Here is a 17,276-nt window from a genome sequence, read left to right on the forward strand (position 1 = left end):
TATCAAAGTCTATCTCTATTTCAGTGCTGGAATGATGGGCGAGGGCCTGCTGACTCTGACGTACGGCAAGCACCACGCCTGCATCCTAAACGAGGTGGGGGCGGCGTGGAGAGGCGCCAGGTACTCAGACCTGGTGCTGGTTTGCGACGACGCTGTGCCATTGGCTGCCCACCGCATCGTCATGGCAGCTGCTAGCCCACTAATCAGGTAATTGGGGAAATATTACATCTCTACAGGCACATATTTAAAAGTAAATTGAACCGTCCACGAAATAGTGCCATGAAGCATAAGAATCTTGAATTGGAAATGAATTATTTGATTAAGAAATATAACTCAATTGGACTTAACCCTTTTGATGAAATATGTAAACGTAATGGAGTAAGACTTAAATATGACTATATCACAAAAAAGACACCTTTATTATAGTCCGAATACTATATCAACAATAATATAAATAATTTGTATCCTGTGTTTTTCAGAAAAATCTTGGATGATACGCCATCTGTTGAAAACCCAGTTACCATCCACATGTCTGGTATAAACAGCACGCTGATGAGACATCTTCTTGTTTTCCTATACAGCGGTCAAGCATACATTGAGGTGAGTATTTTGAGTAAAAATCATTTGCTATGTATAGTAAAAAGCTAATAACAAAAAACACATGGCATAATGGACAGTATCTAATATATTGTGTCTTATTTCCAGTCTGGAGAAATCGATGATATGCAAGAATTATTTGAGCTCCTAGAAATTAAATCAGATGTCTGGAAATCTACAAAAGAACGACAACAAGCAGAAGAACGGAACAGATCATGTGATAGATTAAAAGCTAAAAGGACCGATATCAACAGCAACGAAAGTAGTAAGCATGATGCGCCTTCAGGATCTTCACATTCAGAGAGTGAGAGAGTTACACCGGGTGCAGGTTACAGCAGAGATAAGGACAGAGGTGAAGAATCATTAAGTATAAAAAAAGAAAATATGTCTACGAGCAGTAATGATGAAAGGGATGAAGATGATGCAGATGGAGATGGAAAGGAGTGTGGTCGGCTGTCATCACGCCGACGGAGTTCATCTAATCCCGTCAATTTATCCGTTGCAAGAAACTCTGAAAACGCCGGCAGTGAACACGATGAGCAAGACTTGGATGTTGAAACAGTTGCGGCTAAGGTAAGTTTTTCAAACATAAAATTTTTAATAACTACCAGCCAGACAATAAGATTTATTGTATAGATTAACTTATAAAGAAGAACTTATAAATAATTTATCAAGTTCGATTTAGTAGCTAAAACAGGTAAATTGTACTTTTCAGAATATCGAGCGCAGACGATCTACAACCTCAAGTCAAGAAGATCCGCCACCTGAACCAACATATCGAAGACAACTACTAAGCGACAGATTAGGGAGAGGCAGTGAACGAACAAAAAGAAAATCTCATTATTTAGAGCCACCAGAAATGGATTTACGTACCGTGAAATTGGAAGATTACGCCCACCTTAAGCCTCCCGATCAAGATATAATGTCACTTGTCCAGACATCTCCAGAAAATTACGTTGTTACACCACATCGAAAACGTCGACCCGGTTTCCATAACTCACCATCACAGAACCCCCCATTTGTTTCCTTCCCGCCAAGTTATTTGGAAGAAATGGCACATTTACGGTATGCACAAGGACCCGTAGCTGCTGGAGTAGCGAGGCTTGGAGCTTTACACCCTTTGAGTGCGTCAGCACCTCCGTACCTTCCAGAAAGAAGCATTACACCGCCTGCTGCAGCTCATGATGATGCGCTCAGTAAATACCGACCACCAAGCGCCGGATCTTGGGGACCTTGGCTTTGCCAGCCCCAGATGGGCGGAGATGATACACCGACAACAGAACATGAACAGGGCTCAAGTAAACAGGCTCCCGTCAGAGAATATAGATGTGAATATTGCGGCAAGCAGTTTGGCATGTCATGGAATCTCAAAACACATCTCAGAGTACACACTGGAGAAAAACCATTTGCATGCCGGCTCTGCGTCGCCATGTTTAAGCAGAAGGCTCATCTCTTAAAACATCTTTGCTCGGTTCATCGAAACGTGATATCATCCAGCGAAAATGACGGGAGAACCAATACGCCAGGAAGATTTAACTGCTGTTTCTGTCAATTATCTTTCGAGGCCTTACCTGAACTAATTCGACATCTTTCCGGACCGCACAATAGCCTTCTACTAAGCAAAAATCTACATGAATGACGCCCGTCATCATGACGCGGCAACACGCGTTTTGTTGGACTTTGAAACTCCTCTCGCGCTGAGAGATAAATTGTGATATGTGTTTAAAAAGGTATATAATAAGTGTTAGTACATAAGGTATGAAATCGCAGAGCGATACTCATAGTTAAACATTCACAGATTGAGGTCATAGCGAATGTGTCGTTACTGACTAATATTTTAGGTTCATGTTTGCCGAATGGGTCCAAAATGTTATAATTTGTTTAAAAATTATAATTCGGGACCAATACCTTCCGAGATAGTATTTATTTGAAAATTGTATTTCATTAGCGTAAATATGATGTAAAGCCACCGACACATAATTCCTTAAGAATAGAAAATAGATGAAAACGTAGGAGAAAAGTTGCGATAACCTCGGGCCGTCACACAAACTACCTCTTAATATAAATTATCATTTTGTGAAACGAGTGACGTATTTTCTTTGCTACCCTTGTTATATACAAAGTATGGAACCAGTTGTGTTTACATTGTCAAAAGTTACCTTAAAGAAAACACATACTATGCATCCATAGCATATATTTGATTGAATTCTTCATACTATGTTCCAATTACATCTGAAATGTATTTCGCAGCTTTTCAAACAATACTTAAAATCTCAATATTAGTTTTATCATATATGTGAAATAAAATTGTGTTCGTATGTTTAAATTAAACTCAGCATTAGTGCCGGTTATGCAGTGTGGATGAGCACCAAAGATTTGTAAAGCATGGACGTTGTTTTGGTGTACAATTTAAGAGAAATTATAGGGACCTGAATTGAAATGCCTAATTTTAAAGTATGTAGGTACCAATTTAATAATCTCATGACTAAGCACTATTCTCTTGTTTCTATAACTTCTATAATTCCACTACGCTGTATTAAAATTTATCCTTCTATTTTTGATAAATTTATTCTAGTATTAAACGTTAGTTGTTAAGCTTATTCTAAATCTTTCGAAGCTTTTAAGTATTCTTTTACTATGGCCAGTTATTTTTAAATGGTATCATGTAGTTACTCAGTTTATATTAATTACATTATTTCGGAATGGTGTGTTTCTCTTGTCTGGCAAACGACAATGCAATGTTCAATATTCTAATACTCAGAAGTCGATTAAACATTTTGTCCATTCCCAAGGAGTTGTGCAATTCAAAAATCGAACCTTATTTTAGAGACATAAAGTTACCAACACGTTCAAAGTGTAGAATAATGACAAATTGTCGAATCGCTTTAATTTTGTCTTAATGTTACCTATCGTTATATACCTGACTTTGTTTTTTCGTGTTTTACGTCGATATTGACGTTTATTTTTAATTGGGAACAACTTAATCATTGTGATTGAGGTTTTGTTAGATTAACATGTATGTGATAATCTGTTAGTGTAAGAAAGAGAACGCAGTCTTCCATCGCGTTTTCCAAATTTGAATTACGTAATTGTAAATATAGTTAGTGTTAAGAATTTACATGACAAATGTCGTCCGTTATCGCTGCCGCAAATACGTAACCTGAACAAACATGATATTACATGCTTAGCACAATAAGTGATATAATGGCGAGGAGCCAAGTTTGCCTAAAAACAATGCAATCTATTAGTATTTCATTTTTATACGAAATAGCATTACAGTGTAATCGCTAGAAATTCCTTTTTCAAAAATCGATACTAAATGTTTTTGTATCAAGACAATTACTATAAATTAACAAATTAGTACAGGACGCCAACTAATGTAAATATAATGTTTAGTTTTAAGTTTTATGAAAAAAGAAGCTTAACTTAATACTTGTTGAACATGAATATTTTTCTGTTAATTGTAAATTAAAACGTATGTAATAAGTTTCACATAGTGTACAATTTTTTGTAGATATTATTTAGTACATTAACATTCTGTAAAAATGTGTTCTTACCGTAGTAAATTAAATAACGAGAATATTTTAGTTACACAGCTAGTGTTTTTCATTTCCATTTTTTTAAATGCCATCAATTATTTGAAAATAAACCAAAAACCTTAGCCTATATGTTATTCGTTTTGGAATCGTTTGCTTTTATAATAGGCAAGTAGATGATCAGCCTTCTGTGCCCGACACACGTCGTCGACTTTTTAGGTCTAAGGGCCGATTTACATTATCTTAGTGTATAGGAGAGTATTTTAGTACAAGTTGAAAGGCAAGTTCTTTAGTGCTTTAGTGCGTTGCGAGTGAACGTTTACATTTCTTCCAGTAGAGTATCATTACAGCGCCACAATGAACGCGCAACGACGTCGGCAAATACTCTCTATTCTACGCAAAATACTAACTGTAGTTATGTAACAAATAGAAGACGAGATTTTATTCGAAATAAATAAACTAAATATAAATAATAAATAAAATAGCTTATTTTAAGGCAGTGTATGCCGCGAACAACATATTCAGACACAAATTTGATAGTTGTATCTTCCGAGCCATCTTTAAAAATCAAAAAACACGCACGCGTTTCACGGCACTTGTGCACTATCCTAAAGCTTTTACTAAATTACGTGTTTACACACAACGAGGGAAGATCTCGGGGGTTGCGCGGGCGCGGGAGGGGTATCACTTGAAACAAAAAAAAAAAGGAATCCATTTTGATTCAACTTGAAAGTCAAGTAGAACGGTACTAAAGCAAGTAGCGTTTACATGTTTCAACTAAAGTACTATCCTAAAGCACTCTGCTAAACACTAAGATAATGTAAATCGGCCCTAAGACCACCGCTTTCCTCTCGATGTTTTCCACTACAGTACGAGCGACAGAAAATGCTCACCACCATCAAAGACCATTGGTGCATCGACGGTGTTCACACCTACGATCTCTGTGATGAGAATCCCTTCCTCATGCCACGGTGACGTCCATCACTGCTGAAATTTGAAAAGTAACAACATTATTTACCACTAGATGGCATTATTTACAAATTTGCAATATTTTTAAAAGGATTTAAATTGGATACCGGCAGCCATCTAAAAAACCTAATGATAACAAAATCGGGATTCGGGTAGGGATAACCCTACATCTAAAATCTGTGACGCGCTAATTATTTCAGTAATAATTAGTTTTTACCATCAATACATAAATAAAAATATTTGAATTACACACAGGCGTATCTATGACACAGCCACACCATATTTAATTAATTTTTGTTTCGTATAATATTGCCTGATACGTTTTGGTGTCTGTGCCATTGATAATATTTTCAATGCAATTTAAGTGCTTAGTGAGCACAGACCTGGAACAAATATTGTTTTGCCAGGTTCTGATCTTGTCACAGTCCATGTTTGGAGACAATGGCTACCACCTTCCACTAAGACTAAATGGTTTTATTTGTTAAAAAATGTTGCTAATGTTGTTTTATAATTAACAAAAAAATTAAAAAAATAAAACTACGTATTAAAAATATTTTTTAAGTTTGGGATCTCGCCACAAGATGGCGCTGATTTCCACAAATTTACTTCATATCGGAAACACGTTCCTAGAGGTATATAGTATGCTTGTATATTATTACAATACAATAAAATATCTATAGAGAAAAGATTATTTTTCTTTAAAACATAAATAATGCCAATGTGTTTATTTTATGCTTTACTTTTATTTTATTTACTGTATAGAGATGTATAGGACGACAAAGGAAAAGATGGACAGATGACATTGTAGAACTAGCGGGGGAAAACTGGATGAATGTTGCGCAAAACAAAGAAAAATGGAAAAATATGGAGGAGGCTTTTACCCTAAAAGGGGCCATACAAAAACTAAATATAAAAAATTTAATCTAACTTAAATTTTGTTAAAACTTACTAACTTAACTAATACTAATATAATATTAAGGAATATAAACTAACAATTGTTGTATGTATGGATTAAATAAAGCTTTAATAATAATATTAGAGATGTATATGTTTAGTTTCCTTAATAAATAAATATTATATAACATATTTACTTTCTTTCGATTAAATATATTTTGTAGTTACATATAATAGGTAATGAGTACATAGATTTATTCGCATGTCTTTGCACATATGCCATTATATCATAACCAAATTAATTTCATAACGTGATGTTAAACTTGTTTTTTAAACTATGTAATCGTGCATTTTCCAGAGGTTTGCATTTGCTTAAACACCTATTATCTAAAATATTTCTAAATCTAATCAAACATATATTTTTATTTATTATTGTGTTGGTTTTAATTATACCATAGGACAATAGATTTGGTGAGTATTAATTTATTTTTACTTACACGTATTTTTATTCTATTTAGGTCTCCAAAAACCTCAGGTCAAATTCTGTTTATGAAAGTTGGCGTTTTTATTTCCCTCATTTCATTTCGTAATAAATAATCATACCAAATATATCTATGTGTATTAGTCCTCTGCTATATATATAAATGAAAAATGGTTTGCCTGGTGCAAATTTCCTTAAAATGGCGTATTTAATAAAAGTCTTTATGAAGGAATCGATGTAGCACTAGTTTTTTTAAACTAAGATAAAACCGTAGTAATTAGCAATCAGTGGCGTAACAATAGGGTGGCAGGGCTGTCAAAATGCCACGGGCCCCCAACCCAAGAGATATTATGTTCTATTCTATGGATGAATGTGAAGTCTCCAATACGCAATGGTCTAGTGTGGAGACTACAAACCATTCCATCTCGCCTAAGAGAGGATGCCTATGGCCATTAGGGACATATACAAAAAATCTCAAAGTTTGTTAAAATTAAACTGAGTACAACACGACGATTTTTACTGATAGGGCTCCATTAAAAGAATTGGCCACGGGCCGCACATGGTATAGTTACGCCACTGCTAGCAATAGTATGGAACTTTTTCCAACCTATAAAAACAACACCTTGGTATAAACCAAGGTGTAAAATAATTTAAGACAATTTTAGGTTAGTCGCAGAAGCTTTAATAAAACATAAACTCTTTGGAAAAAGGAGAGAAAAGTTTTTATAAGGAAATTTGTTCACTTTAATCTGGCCAGCCAGTTTGGGACTGTGACTGACTATTACAACAATCAACAACAAAAATAACTTAATAGACAATAACGTGCTATTCAATGGCTAACGGTAGAAAAACATAAAGTTTTTCTGGGAATTTCTTGACAGTCTACACAGCCATAGGGCTGTTTCGTTACGAGAGGAAATCCTATCTGTGCCCCACGATTTCATCTCCTTTACTAATAAATGTTTCTTTTTTTTACTTTTGTTACAATATATATTGATCTTGACCCAACTCTGCATACGGTGTCCTGGTTCCTGTCTACCATATGCCTACAGCGAATTATATCTTATTTCGGCCATACAATGCGCATAGGCGATGAGAACTTGGAGAAACTGATCGTGGTTGGTAACACAGAAGGCAAAAGATCACGTGGCCGTTCACCAACCAGATGGACCGATCATGTGAAAGACTCATCGTCCACAAAACTGTACACTGTCATAAGAGAGGCGCTGGACAGAAACCGGTGGAAACAGATAGTCCACTCCAGACTTCCTTGCTGATCATGACGCTTAGATATGAGCTGCGGATTAAAGAGAAAGACAATATCTTTATATATAATTCTACTGTACGTGTGTATGTCACTGAAGTCCTCTTAAACGGCTGGACCGATTTTAATGATTTTTTTTTGTATGCGTTTGAGTGGCGCCCTGGATGTTTTAGATTCACCAATCAGCCCAGCAGATGGTTCTGCAGTCGGTACTTTCATACCTTGTTTAATATCCTAATCGCATGAAATATCATGCAGGACAACGTCTGTCGGGTCCGCTAGTATATATATATACAATAAATATAGGATAAAACTTAAAATATCCTCAAAATAATAGTGAAGTTAAAATATTCTATTCCGCGAATCGAAGGTAAATATTTCCACTCATTACCGAGAAAGATTTTAAAGTGGCTTCACAATAATGTTAGCGAATAGTTAAGACCATAATTAAATACTCGTTTTAACAAAACAAATAGCAAGAACTAGTTATTCGTACTTAGTCCAGTCGAGTTTAAAAATAGAAAACTAAAAAAGATCGCAAACCGGTAAGGTTGCAGATGGTATGACTAGCAACTGCTAGTGTGTGGGAATACATCAATTTCATTTTTTATTTTATCTTTGGCTATTTCTTCAATATTACTATATACTTCACAGACGAGATGAGTTCCAAATTCAAAAATCTTCGAATTCTGTTTAAATTCCTTAACTGATTTTACTCCTGCGATAAGAAGGGCGGAGCTAGAGTTCGCATCAAAAGTCAAAGTTACTAGAACTCTTCAATTCGTAACGGAGAGTTGTTTTTACGATTTTCGATTCGATTTTTGGGTCTAAGGTTTCATTATGCCTATACGGCAAGGAGCCTTTATAATTGCGCTCATAGAAACAAAAGTTCATTGGTTCAATCTGGAGATGAACTTCGGGGTTGGGCAAAACTTGATTTTTTATACGTTGAGAAATAAAATTATATGAAAAAACAGTAGCGCTACCAGATTTCTGAATCTGATTCATGATCATTTCAATCTAATAGGCAAGTAGGTGATCAGCCTGGCAGACGCCTTCGACTTTTTGGATTTAAGACATGTCGGTTTCCTCGGAGCTTACAATATTGTTAGGTCTTTTGTATTACATCCTTACCCCTAGAACACAATGAACACTCACACTCACTGAGTGTTCATTGTGATCCAGTGAGATGAGTTCTAGCGCTCAAACATGCCTTGGTTCGAAATGGAGCTAAATTACTAATCTAAATCATTGTTGTATCGATTTATTTACGATTTGATTTTGTTATAAAGTTCTATATATTGTTATAAACTTTTTGATCCAAATCCAATAAAGAACCCTTTTATCGTTTTCATTTGTTTTTATTGTTTTACTCTCGGCTTTCATTGATTGGCGCTTCGTGATATTCTCTTCTGGAAATTAATGCAATAAATGCAGATGCATAATGCGTGCCGAACTTTAAAAAAAAATGTGATATCAAACGGCACTATATATATATTTTTGTAGTCTTGTTACTTCGTTTATATTTCTGCTCTCTGTTTGATTAGGTATTTTTTAACACATATGATAAGAGAGATTAGTGGTTCACTGGGAATCGAACCCAAGACATTAAATGTGAGGTTTTCATAGTTTATTCAACTTAAGCAGCTTAGATATTAAATTGATCATAAAAGGGTGCATTGACAAACGACGTTCCAGGCGTACAAAAACTAGTTGTTACTTTGGATGAAAAAGAACAAAGTAAACCTATTAACACATACTGCATAGACATTACCTAACAAGGCTTGTTGCGAAAACCATTACAGGGAGAACACAGCTTGCCAGTGTTGCCTTTTAAAATTGTATATTCTCCCAATCATTTAACATTTTTTATTGGATATACCATAAGATGAGCAGATAAATGGAGAAAAATTGTAACACTATGGCAACCAAGAGGCCATAAAAGAAACAGAGGTAGGCAATTTAAAAGGTGGGCCGATGAAATCATGGAAATGTCTGGAAAGACCTGGACGAGATTGGCATACAACAAGGAATAATGGAGGACACTGGACAATGGGGGAGGTCTTTGCCCGTAGGCACACAGTTATCGTAGATTAAGAAAAACAATAGTTATAATGTATATATTTTGTATTTCTGATATAAGGCTATAAATAAATAAATAAAAAACATTGTTATTGCATTGGTATTGTATTATATTATAAAAAATAAAAATAAAAAATCAGTGGCGCTACAACCTCTTTAGCTCTTGGCCTCAGATTTCTGAATCTGTTTCATGATCATTTTCAAATCTAATATGCAAGTAGGTGATCAGCCTCCAGTGCCTGACACACGCCGTCGACTTTCTAATGGTTTCCTCACGATATTTTCCTTTACCGATCGAGCAAATGTTAAATGCGCACATAGAAAGAAAGTCCATTGGTGAACAGCCCGGGATCGAACCTACGACCTCAAGTATGAGAGTCGCACGCTGAAGCCACTAGGCCAACATTGCTCTATGTTATAAAAGTTGCATAAAAAATAAAAATATAAAACAAAAATTGTGATGAAAGAAAATGCAATCAACGCCGATAAAAATGATTTTTGATGATTACAAACAACCACAGAGACCAAACTTTTTAAATTTGTGTTAATTTTATATTTATAAATTTTTACTTAATATCACTATGTTGGTTAAGAATATTGCAAATACTGTATATTTGTGTGTTGTAAATAAATATTTTAAAATAAACCTGTAGTTAATTCCCTAGTCGCAATCGCATAGCGGTGCGGCAAAATTTTGCAACACAGGCAACACTATGAATACCATAAGGTCCCTATGGATGTACCGGTTTAACATCCAGCGTTTAAATAGGCTCTATCTGGACTCTGGACATCATTCCCGACGCAACCTCTTCACCATGTGGCAACTATCGGTTCTCCTGCTTGTGGCTACGGCATCCGCCCAAATACCATCGCTAGGATGGTGCCCGGATTATCAGGTGAGAATTTCTTATTATTATTATTAATCAAAGTCGTTTTAATGTGTTGAATGGTATAAATTTCATGTTTATTCGTTCTAAATTTAATGTCGTTTTAATCATAAATAAAAATATATATATCAACTCATACGTTATAATTTATCTTAAATAAAATAGAAAATAGCAAAAGGGTTAGTCGACATCACAGAAGACCGAAGAGCTGGCAGCTACCTCAGACAAAGATTTAGTTATTCAAAGCGCTGCCAGTATCTTCGGAACCTTGCCTAAAGGGATTCCTTTTAATAATATATTTTAGTTATTGTATTATATTTTTCAACGGTTATTAAGTACGTATTACTTTTATATTCTCTAATTTGTTGTATATTTATTTATTTATTTTTATTTGTCGCGATTTACCAAGGAGATTAGAAATTATTTTAATAAAAATCTATTTTAGATCTTTGAGATCAAAAGCACTATTATAAACGTTTCGCACAATTTATACATGTAATTAAGTCGAAAGTACAATGCCGTAATAAAAAATACGTAATTGAAAACCCTTTTTTTAAATGTATGAACACGAAATCGTATAGGGAGATAAAACACAGTCTAGAAATTATTTTCTATTACGTATTTTTTATTACGGCATTGTGCTTTCGACTTAATTATATGTATAAAGTGTGCAAAACGTTTATAATAGTGCTTTTGATCTCAAAGATCTAAAATAGATTTTTATATGACCTGAGCTGATGTCAAGTTACGAGGCCAGTGACACTATAATATGCGCAATTCAATTCGAGTTTAACGCTGGTTAAAATAATGTTCCAATTTTAAAACGCGCATAGTTTTATTATTGAACTTTAAGAACTTAAAATTTACGTAAAAGTAAAAATATTTTTTAACAAATATGTTCGAACAGAATACGATTGAACTTTTTAGTTGAGTTCTATAAACAGTTTATACTTGGAAAGGGTTACCTGATGGCTTAAGCAAGAATGATTAAATACATGTTACAAGAATTGCTTTATTGTGTTTGATGACCATAATATATTCATAGCCGATGGCAAACTTCAACATCAACCGATTCCTGGGCAACTGGTTTGAAGAGGAGCGCTACTTCACGGTGTCGGAGCTGGGCACACGTTGTGTCAACACCAAGTACGAGTCAACACCAGAGGGAAGGATCATCGTCTCCAACGAAATCACTAACTCGCTGTATGTATTTTTAACTAATTTGTAGGCAAATCAGAAGTTTTACTTGTATTTTACAAAAAATGCGTTTATAAGAATCGTTGAAGTCACCTCTCGAGGATATAAACTAGTCGACGTTCTACTTAATATTATTAAATGGACGATAATATTAAGTAGAATTTTATTAGCATACGTGAGAAGAAACAGAAAAATAAAATTTTCCTATAGCTAAAAGCTTTTCTTTGTGAAAAGCACTGTAAAGGTATCTGTTAACAGTTGAATGGACTTTATTGAATTTTATACTATTTGGTTTAGAGAGCTATTGTTCCTACAAAAAACTAATTTCATATAGGAAAACTGAATTTTGTATCAAACTGTGTGCAGTCGTTAAATAGTAATTTATTTAATTAATGTGGGATCATTATATTAACGAAGTTAGAAACAATAGCTAGTCAAATTATAAATATATAGGGGAAGGTCGGGACCCTTCGTACGGTTTTCACATTTTATTTTTTTACTTTTTTCTTTTTCCATGAATCAATCATCTGCAAGCTTAAATTTATAGTCTAACTATCTGAGATTCATATAAGAAAATGACAATTGATTTCATCTGATGGTTCAACCATAATTATGATTTAAAATAAATCTGGAAAACGTACGAATCTGCCCCATCAACGGGGCACCTTCGTACAGTTTCGGGGGTACCTTCGTACGCTGTGGGGTAGTTGTGCCGCAGCCGTACGTGCGATTAAAACGACACATATAAATGCGGATTAGCACTTCTTATTTTCGGGTGTGGCAGTATAAATTCGTGGTTTTCCTGGACGTCGTCGTCATTTTGTTTGTTTTATTACTTCTTACAACATGCGGATAGGGTCGAAACGCTTCTGGTGTCAAAACTGACTTTGAAGGAACTACTATTTGATGGATTGGTAAATTATTCAAAGCATCTGGTTCACAGGCATCAAAATCAACCTTAATAAAGATAATAAAAATAGGTATTAATATATAATATTTACATCGACGATAGCAATGATAGCAACACAGGACAAATTTAATGCAAATATTAGCAATTAGCACACTAACACAATCTTCCCTACCTACCAGAGGGTTTAGTCAAGATGCCTTATTATTATTTGTATGTAGCAAGTCGAAAACTTAATTTGTATGAAAATGACAGTTCGTGTCGACAAAAATATATTTTCATACAAATTTAGTTGTACAATTCGTTCAAATGTGCCCCATCTAGTGCTGTCCGAAAGTACCCCACTAACTGAATTACAACAAAATATAACTTATTTTAATATTAATAGGAAAACGTCATAAATTAAGTATTGGAGACGTATCTTAAGTATATTTCGCTACTTACTGATAGAATACTCTACACGAAAACTTATTTTATCTACGGTAACAAGAGACAAAAACATTGATCAAAAAATTACTTACCGAGCGCGAAAACACGTCCATGCCTGTAACTTCACTCTCATCGGTGCGAATTTCTCGAAACTTCGTTGATGTATAGTTCGTACCTAGACTCATGCACACATTACAAAAACAAGACTGTACTTTGTTTCGTTCAAGTTTTATTTTGACTGTATGAATGTGCCCCGCGTACGAAGGGTAACGATCTTCCCCTATATTTTAATGTATTCAAATAATAATCAAGTAAAATTTACTTACTTTATCAAAATAAAACTTATATAAAAATAATTAGTACGAGTATACATGGTCAAGGGTCGAGAAATATTTGCACTACTTAAAAACCATTTGGAATGTTTGAGCTATCTAAGACTACAATTTTTACTTATAATATTAAAACTGGCATACAATAATAACATAGAATATCTACGACCACCAGTAACTTTTCGAGCGACTTGATTGGCGTTGCGTAGAGATGTGGGGTCTCTTTGCATCTTCTACCGTATTTAATATGGAGAGTGTTCAGAGGAGTTGTTCGGACTAATACCTGCAGCTGAGTTACCAAGTTTAAAATACCATCCGTATCACCTCGTTGTTCCACAACTGAGCAGACAGTTTTTGCCGCGCACCACTATGTGGAACGAGCACTATGAGCTGCCTAATAAAGTATATCCGAACCTATTCGACTTAGGGTCCTTCAAGAAAAGAGCGTAAGATTATTAAAAGACCGGCAACGCACTTGCGAGCCTTCTGGCATTGTGAGTGTCCATGGGTATCACTTAACATCAGGTGAACCTCCTGTCCGTTTGCGTTTACACAAAAAAAAATACTAAAATAAATTTTAAGTTTGGTGAAATGTTCACATATATTTTTGCAGGACGGGAATGAAGCGGGTTCTTGAAGGAACTCTCCAGATGATTGGACGTGAAGGCGAAGGTCGTATGGTGATCAAGTATGCCTCTCTTCCTGTGCCATATGACAACGAATTCGTCATCCTGGACACAGATTATGACAACTACGCTGTCATGTGGGCATGCAGTGGTGTCGGACCTGTGCATATACGTAAGAAATTCTATTAAAAATTCTTAAAAATTTTGATAATTATCTATAGATGTTGCTATACATAGTTACTTAAGAGAAGTGTTTGTTGTTCGTCTATCCACAAAAAATCATCTAAGTACATTTGATATGCATACAGATAGGACATATTTACATATTTCAATACTTATATTAAGATGACGAAAAAAAATTGATTAAGTATGTTATCTATTCACATTAAGTAAATGTTTTCTTTAACTGTATTAAAAACAATCAGTAGCGCTACAGCCTCTTTTGGTCTGGGCCTCAGATTTCTGAATCTGTTTCATGATCATTTTTAAATCTAATAGACGAGTAGGTGATCAGCCTCCAGTGCCTGACACACGCCGTCGACTTTTTGGGTCTAGGAGATGTCGGTTTCCGCACGATGCTTTCGTTCACCTTTCGAGCTAATGTTTAACTTTTTACGAGCATATTGAAAGAAAGTTGGTGCACCGCCGGGGATCGAACCTACGACCTCAGGGATGAGAGTCGCACGCTGAAGCCACTAGGCCAACACTGCTTAAACTGTATTAAAAAAAATATTTTATTTTACCATCTTTCACAGAAAACGCATGGATTTTAACCCGTGAACGTCTTCCAACTCCACTCTTAATGCAAAGTGCGTACGGAGTCCTCGACAGGTTCAAGATCTCCAGAACTTTCTTCGTGAAGACCAACCAAGCTGACTGCAACATCCTACCCCAACCTGCAGCCGAGCCATTGGATTTGAAGAATGACGTCATCATCGATGCCAAGAACGCGGTTCCTGAGTTAAAAGTCGAGGCGGTAATACATTTTATTTCACATTAATTTCTCAATTAATTGATTTGTTTTACGTGTTTGAATAGTAATTTTTTTCAATACATGAAGATTATCGGTATATCTAATACTTAGTAAACACAATTAGTAATTGTTGGCAACCGATTTTAAAATTAAGTTTGTGTACTGTGACATTTTTAAAGTTTGCTCATATGAAAACACAAAATTGGGTGGTAAAAGGACGTAATTAATTCAGTAATTTATTGATATCCGTGCGTCGAGGGTAATAAAAAAGTATTTACACGGCGTTTGTGTTTCCATATTAATAAGATTTATTAATTTAAAACCTAATTTTAATTTAGTATTGGATAATCAAAAACATTCCGATTTTGTAATCAAATAAGGCTATTAATCTGTAAACCTAAATTAAATAGTTATTTAATTTATCAGGTGGGTTCAGAAAAGATTTTGGTACGATCAGCCATCCCGGAGGTGATGGAGCCTGCGAAACCCATGAATATGCCTGAGGCGGAAAAGAAAGACGAGAAAATAGAAAAGCCTATGGAAATTAAAGAGGAGATGATCAAGAAGGAGGATATGTTGAAGAAAGATGACATGATGAAGGAAGAAATCATGATAAAAGAGGAGATGAAAAAGGAGGAGATGAAAAAGGAGGAGATGAAAAAGGAGGATATGAAAAAGGAGGATATGAAAAAGGAGGAGATGATGAAAGAAGAGATGAAAAAAAAGGAAGAAATCAAGAAGGAAGTAATGGAAAAGAAAGAAAAAGCAAAAAGGCCTAGTTAAATTAATAACGTGTGGAGAGGCTTATAAATACATGGGCTATTGAACCAAATAAGTCGTTTGACTAGTATAATGATACTCTCAAGTTCTACAGTAAATAAAAGATTTCGTAAATAAATATCGTTTCATTCAACTCTATATACACTTATACATACACAAGGTCTGCTTAGCTCATTAGACCATTAATTTAATAAACTTTGTCATAATATTTATACAACCAGCCGACACTGAGAAACTGGTTCATAGAACGTCAAGCTATTCGTATATCAGAGCCCATACTCTGTAACTTTCAATAGAATTAATTATGTAACTTTCTCCGACAGTGTCTTAATAACCCCAAGGTTATCATCAGATCTATGGATATTGAAAGAAGTTCATTGAACTTGAATACAAAAACGTCGGGTTTGGTATCGCTGTCGCTATTTGAAGTTACAAAGTAAGGGCGCAATTAGTTTTATTTAACGCTTCTTGCGTAAACCAAAGACAATGTATATTGTAATCTCTGTGCAAGAGATATAAAATATAATTATTTAATTGGAATGATTTTAATTATATTAGATCTTTAAAAATTGTGTTTCTTAAGGAAAAAAGAAGGAGTTTCTTCCTTTTCACAATATGGTTGTTACGATTAAATATCTATTGGTTTATTCATTGACGAGATAATAAGTTCAAAGATTGGAATAAAAAAAAACGTTTTGTTAAACTGGAGTCATGTTCAAGGGTTGTTGTAGATATTGGTGCAGAAAAACATTTTCAAATTCTGGCCATTCATTACAATGAAAAGATAAAGCAAAAATCATAAGAAAAAAGATAGTTCTATAATACATATTTTGAATAAAAGTTGGCAAAAGGAACGGGTCTGGTTGTATTGGTCGGGCTGATACTGAGCGCCCACTCCCGGCCGCTATCCCACTACTGCCCGATACGGGGACTTTTGGCTGCTGGGTTTCCCCCCTGGCCCGGTTCGCCCCTCATTAGTTAACCTGCACCCCCCAGACTCCTCCGGGGGGTCCATATTAATACCAGGCTTAGTGTGGACGTCCAGTCAACATGGGCCACTCAGCACCAGGAGTCCCGACCTCAAACCATCCTCCATACCAGACCTCCGAGTAGCCGGATTACAGGAGACGCCACGCTCCCAGTCGAAGAACACTGCGAAAATAATGAACATATTATTTGATTTGAATGTAGGTTCAAGTCCTGGCACAAAATGTTGAATTACTTATTTAAGATATTTTTATGTTTTTTTTCGTCACTTGCATAATTTTATGTTTTTTTTCTTAACTTGCATAATTTTGTATTGAAATTAATACATTTTATAATTG

At 35.0% G+C, this 17,276-nt stretch overlaps 2 protein-coding genes across 3 annotated transcripts in view; both read left to right on the forward strand.

Moving 5' to 3' along the window:
• The window catches only part of LOC125059645 (transcription factor Ken), a 30,397-nt gene extending 26,205 nt beyond the window's left edge, over positions 1–4,192 (forward strand). For both annotated transcript variants that reach the window (XM_047664153.1, XM_047664152.1), the window contains exons 2-5: positions 25–207; positions 480–600; positions 706–1,170; positions 1,313–4,192. In XM_047664153.1, the coding sequence (XP_047520109.1) occupies positions 32–207; positions 480–600; positions 706–1,170; positions 1,313–2,236 (1,686 nt within the window). In that variant the 5' untranslated portion in view covers positions 25–31 and the 3' untranslated portion in view covers positions 2,237–4,192. The remainder of the gene's footprint in view (positions 1–24; positions 208–479; positions 601–705; positions 1,171–1,312) is intronic.
• Positions 4,193–10,585: 6,393 nt separating this feature from the next.
• Positions 10,586–16,069, forward strand: LOC125059884 (apolipoprotein D-like). The gene is made up of 5 exons (XM_047664530.1): positions 10,586–10,719; positions 11,756–11,913; positions 14,186–14,370; positions 14,954–15,174; positions 15,598–16,069. The coding sequence occupies exons 1-5, from the start codon at positions 10,639–10,641 to the stop codon at positions 15,952–15,954; spliced, it is 1,002 nt and encodes a 333-aa protein (XP_047520486.1). The 5' UTR covers positions 10,586–10,638; the 3' UTR covers positions 15,955–16,069.
• The last annotated feature ends 1,207 nt before the right edge of the window (positions 16,070–17,276 follow it).

The sequence above is a fragment of the Pieris napi genome, chromosome 20, assembly GCF_905475465.1.
Source record: "Pieris napi chromosome 20, ilPieNapi1.2, whole genome shotgun sequence".
Lineage (NCBI taxonomy): Eukaryota > Metazoa > Arthropoda > Insecta > Lepidoptera > Pieridae > Pieris > Pieris napi.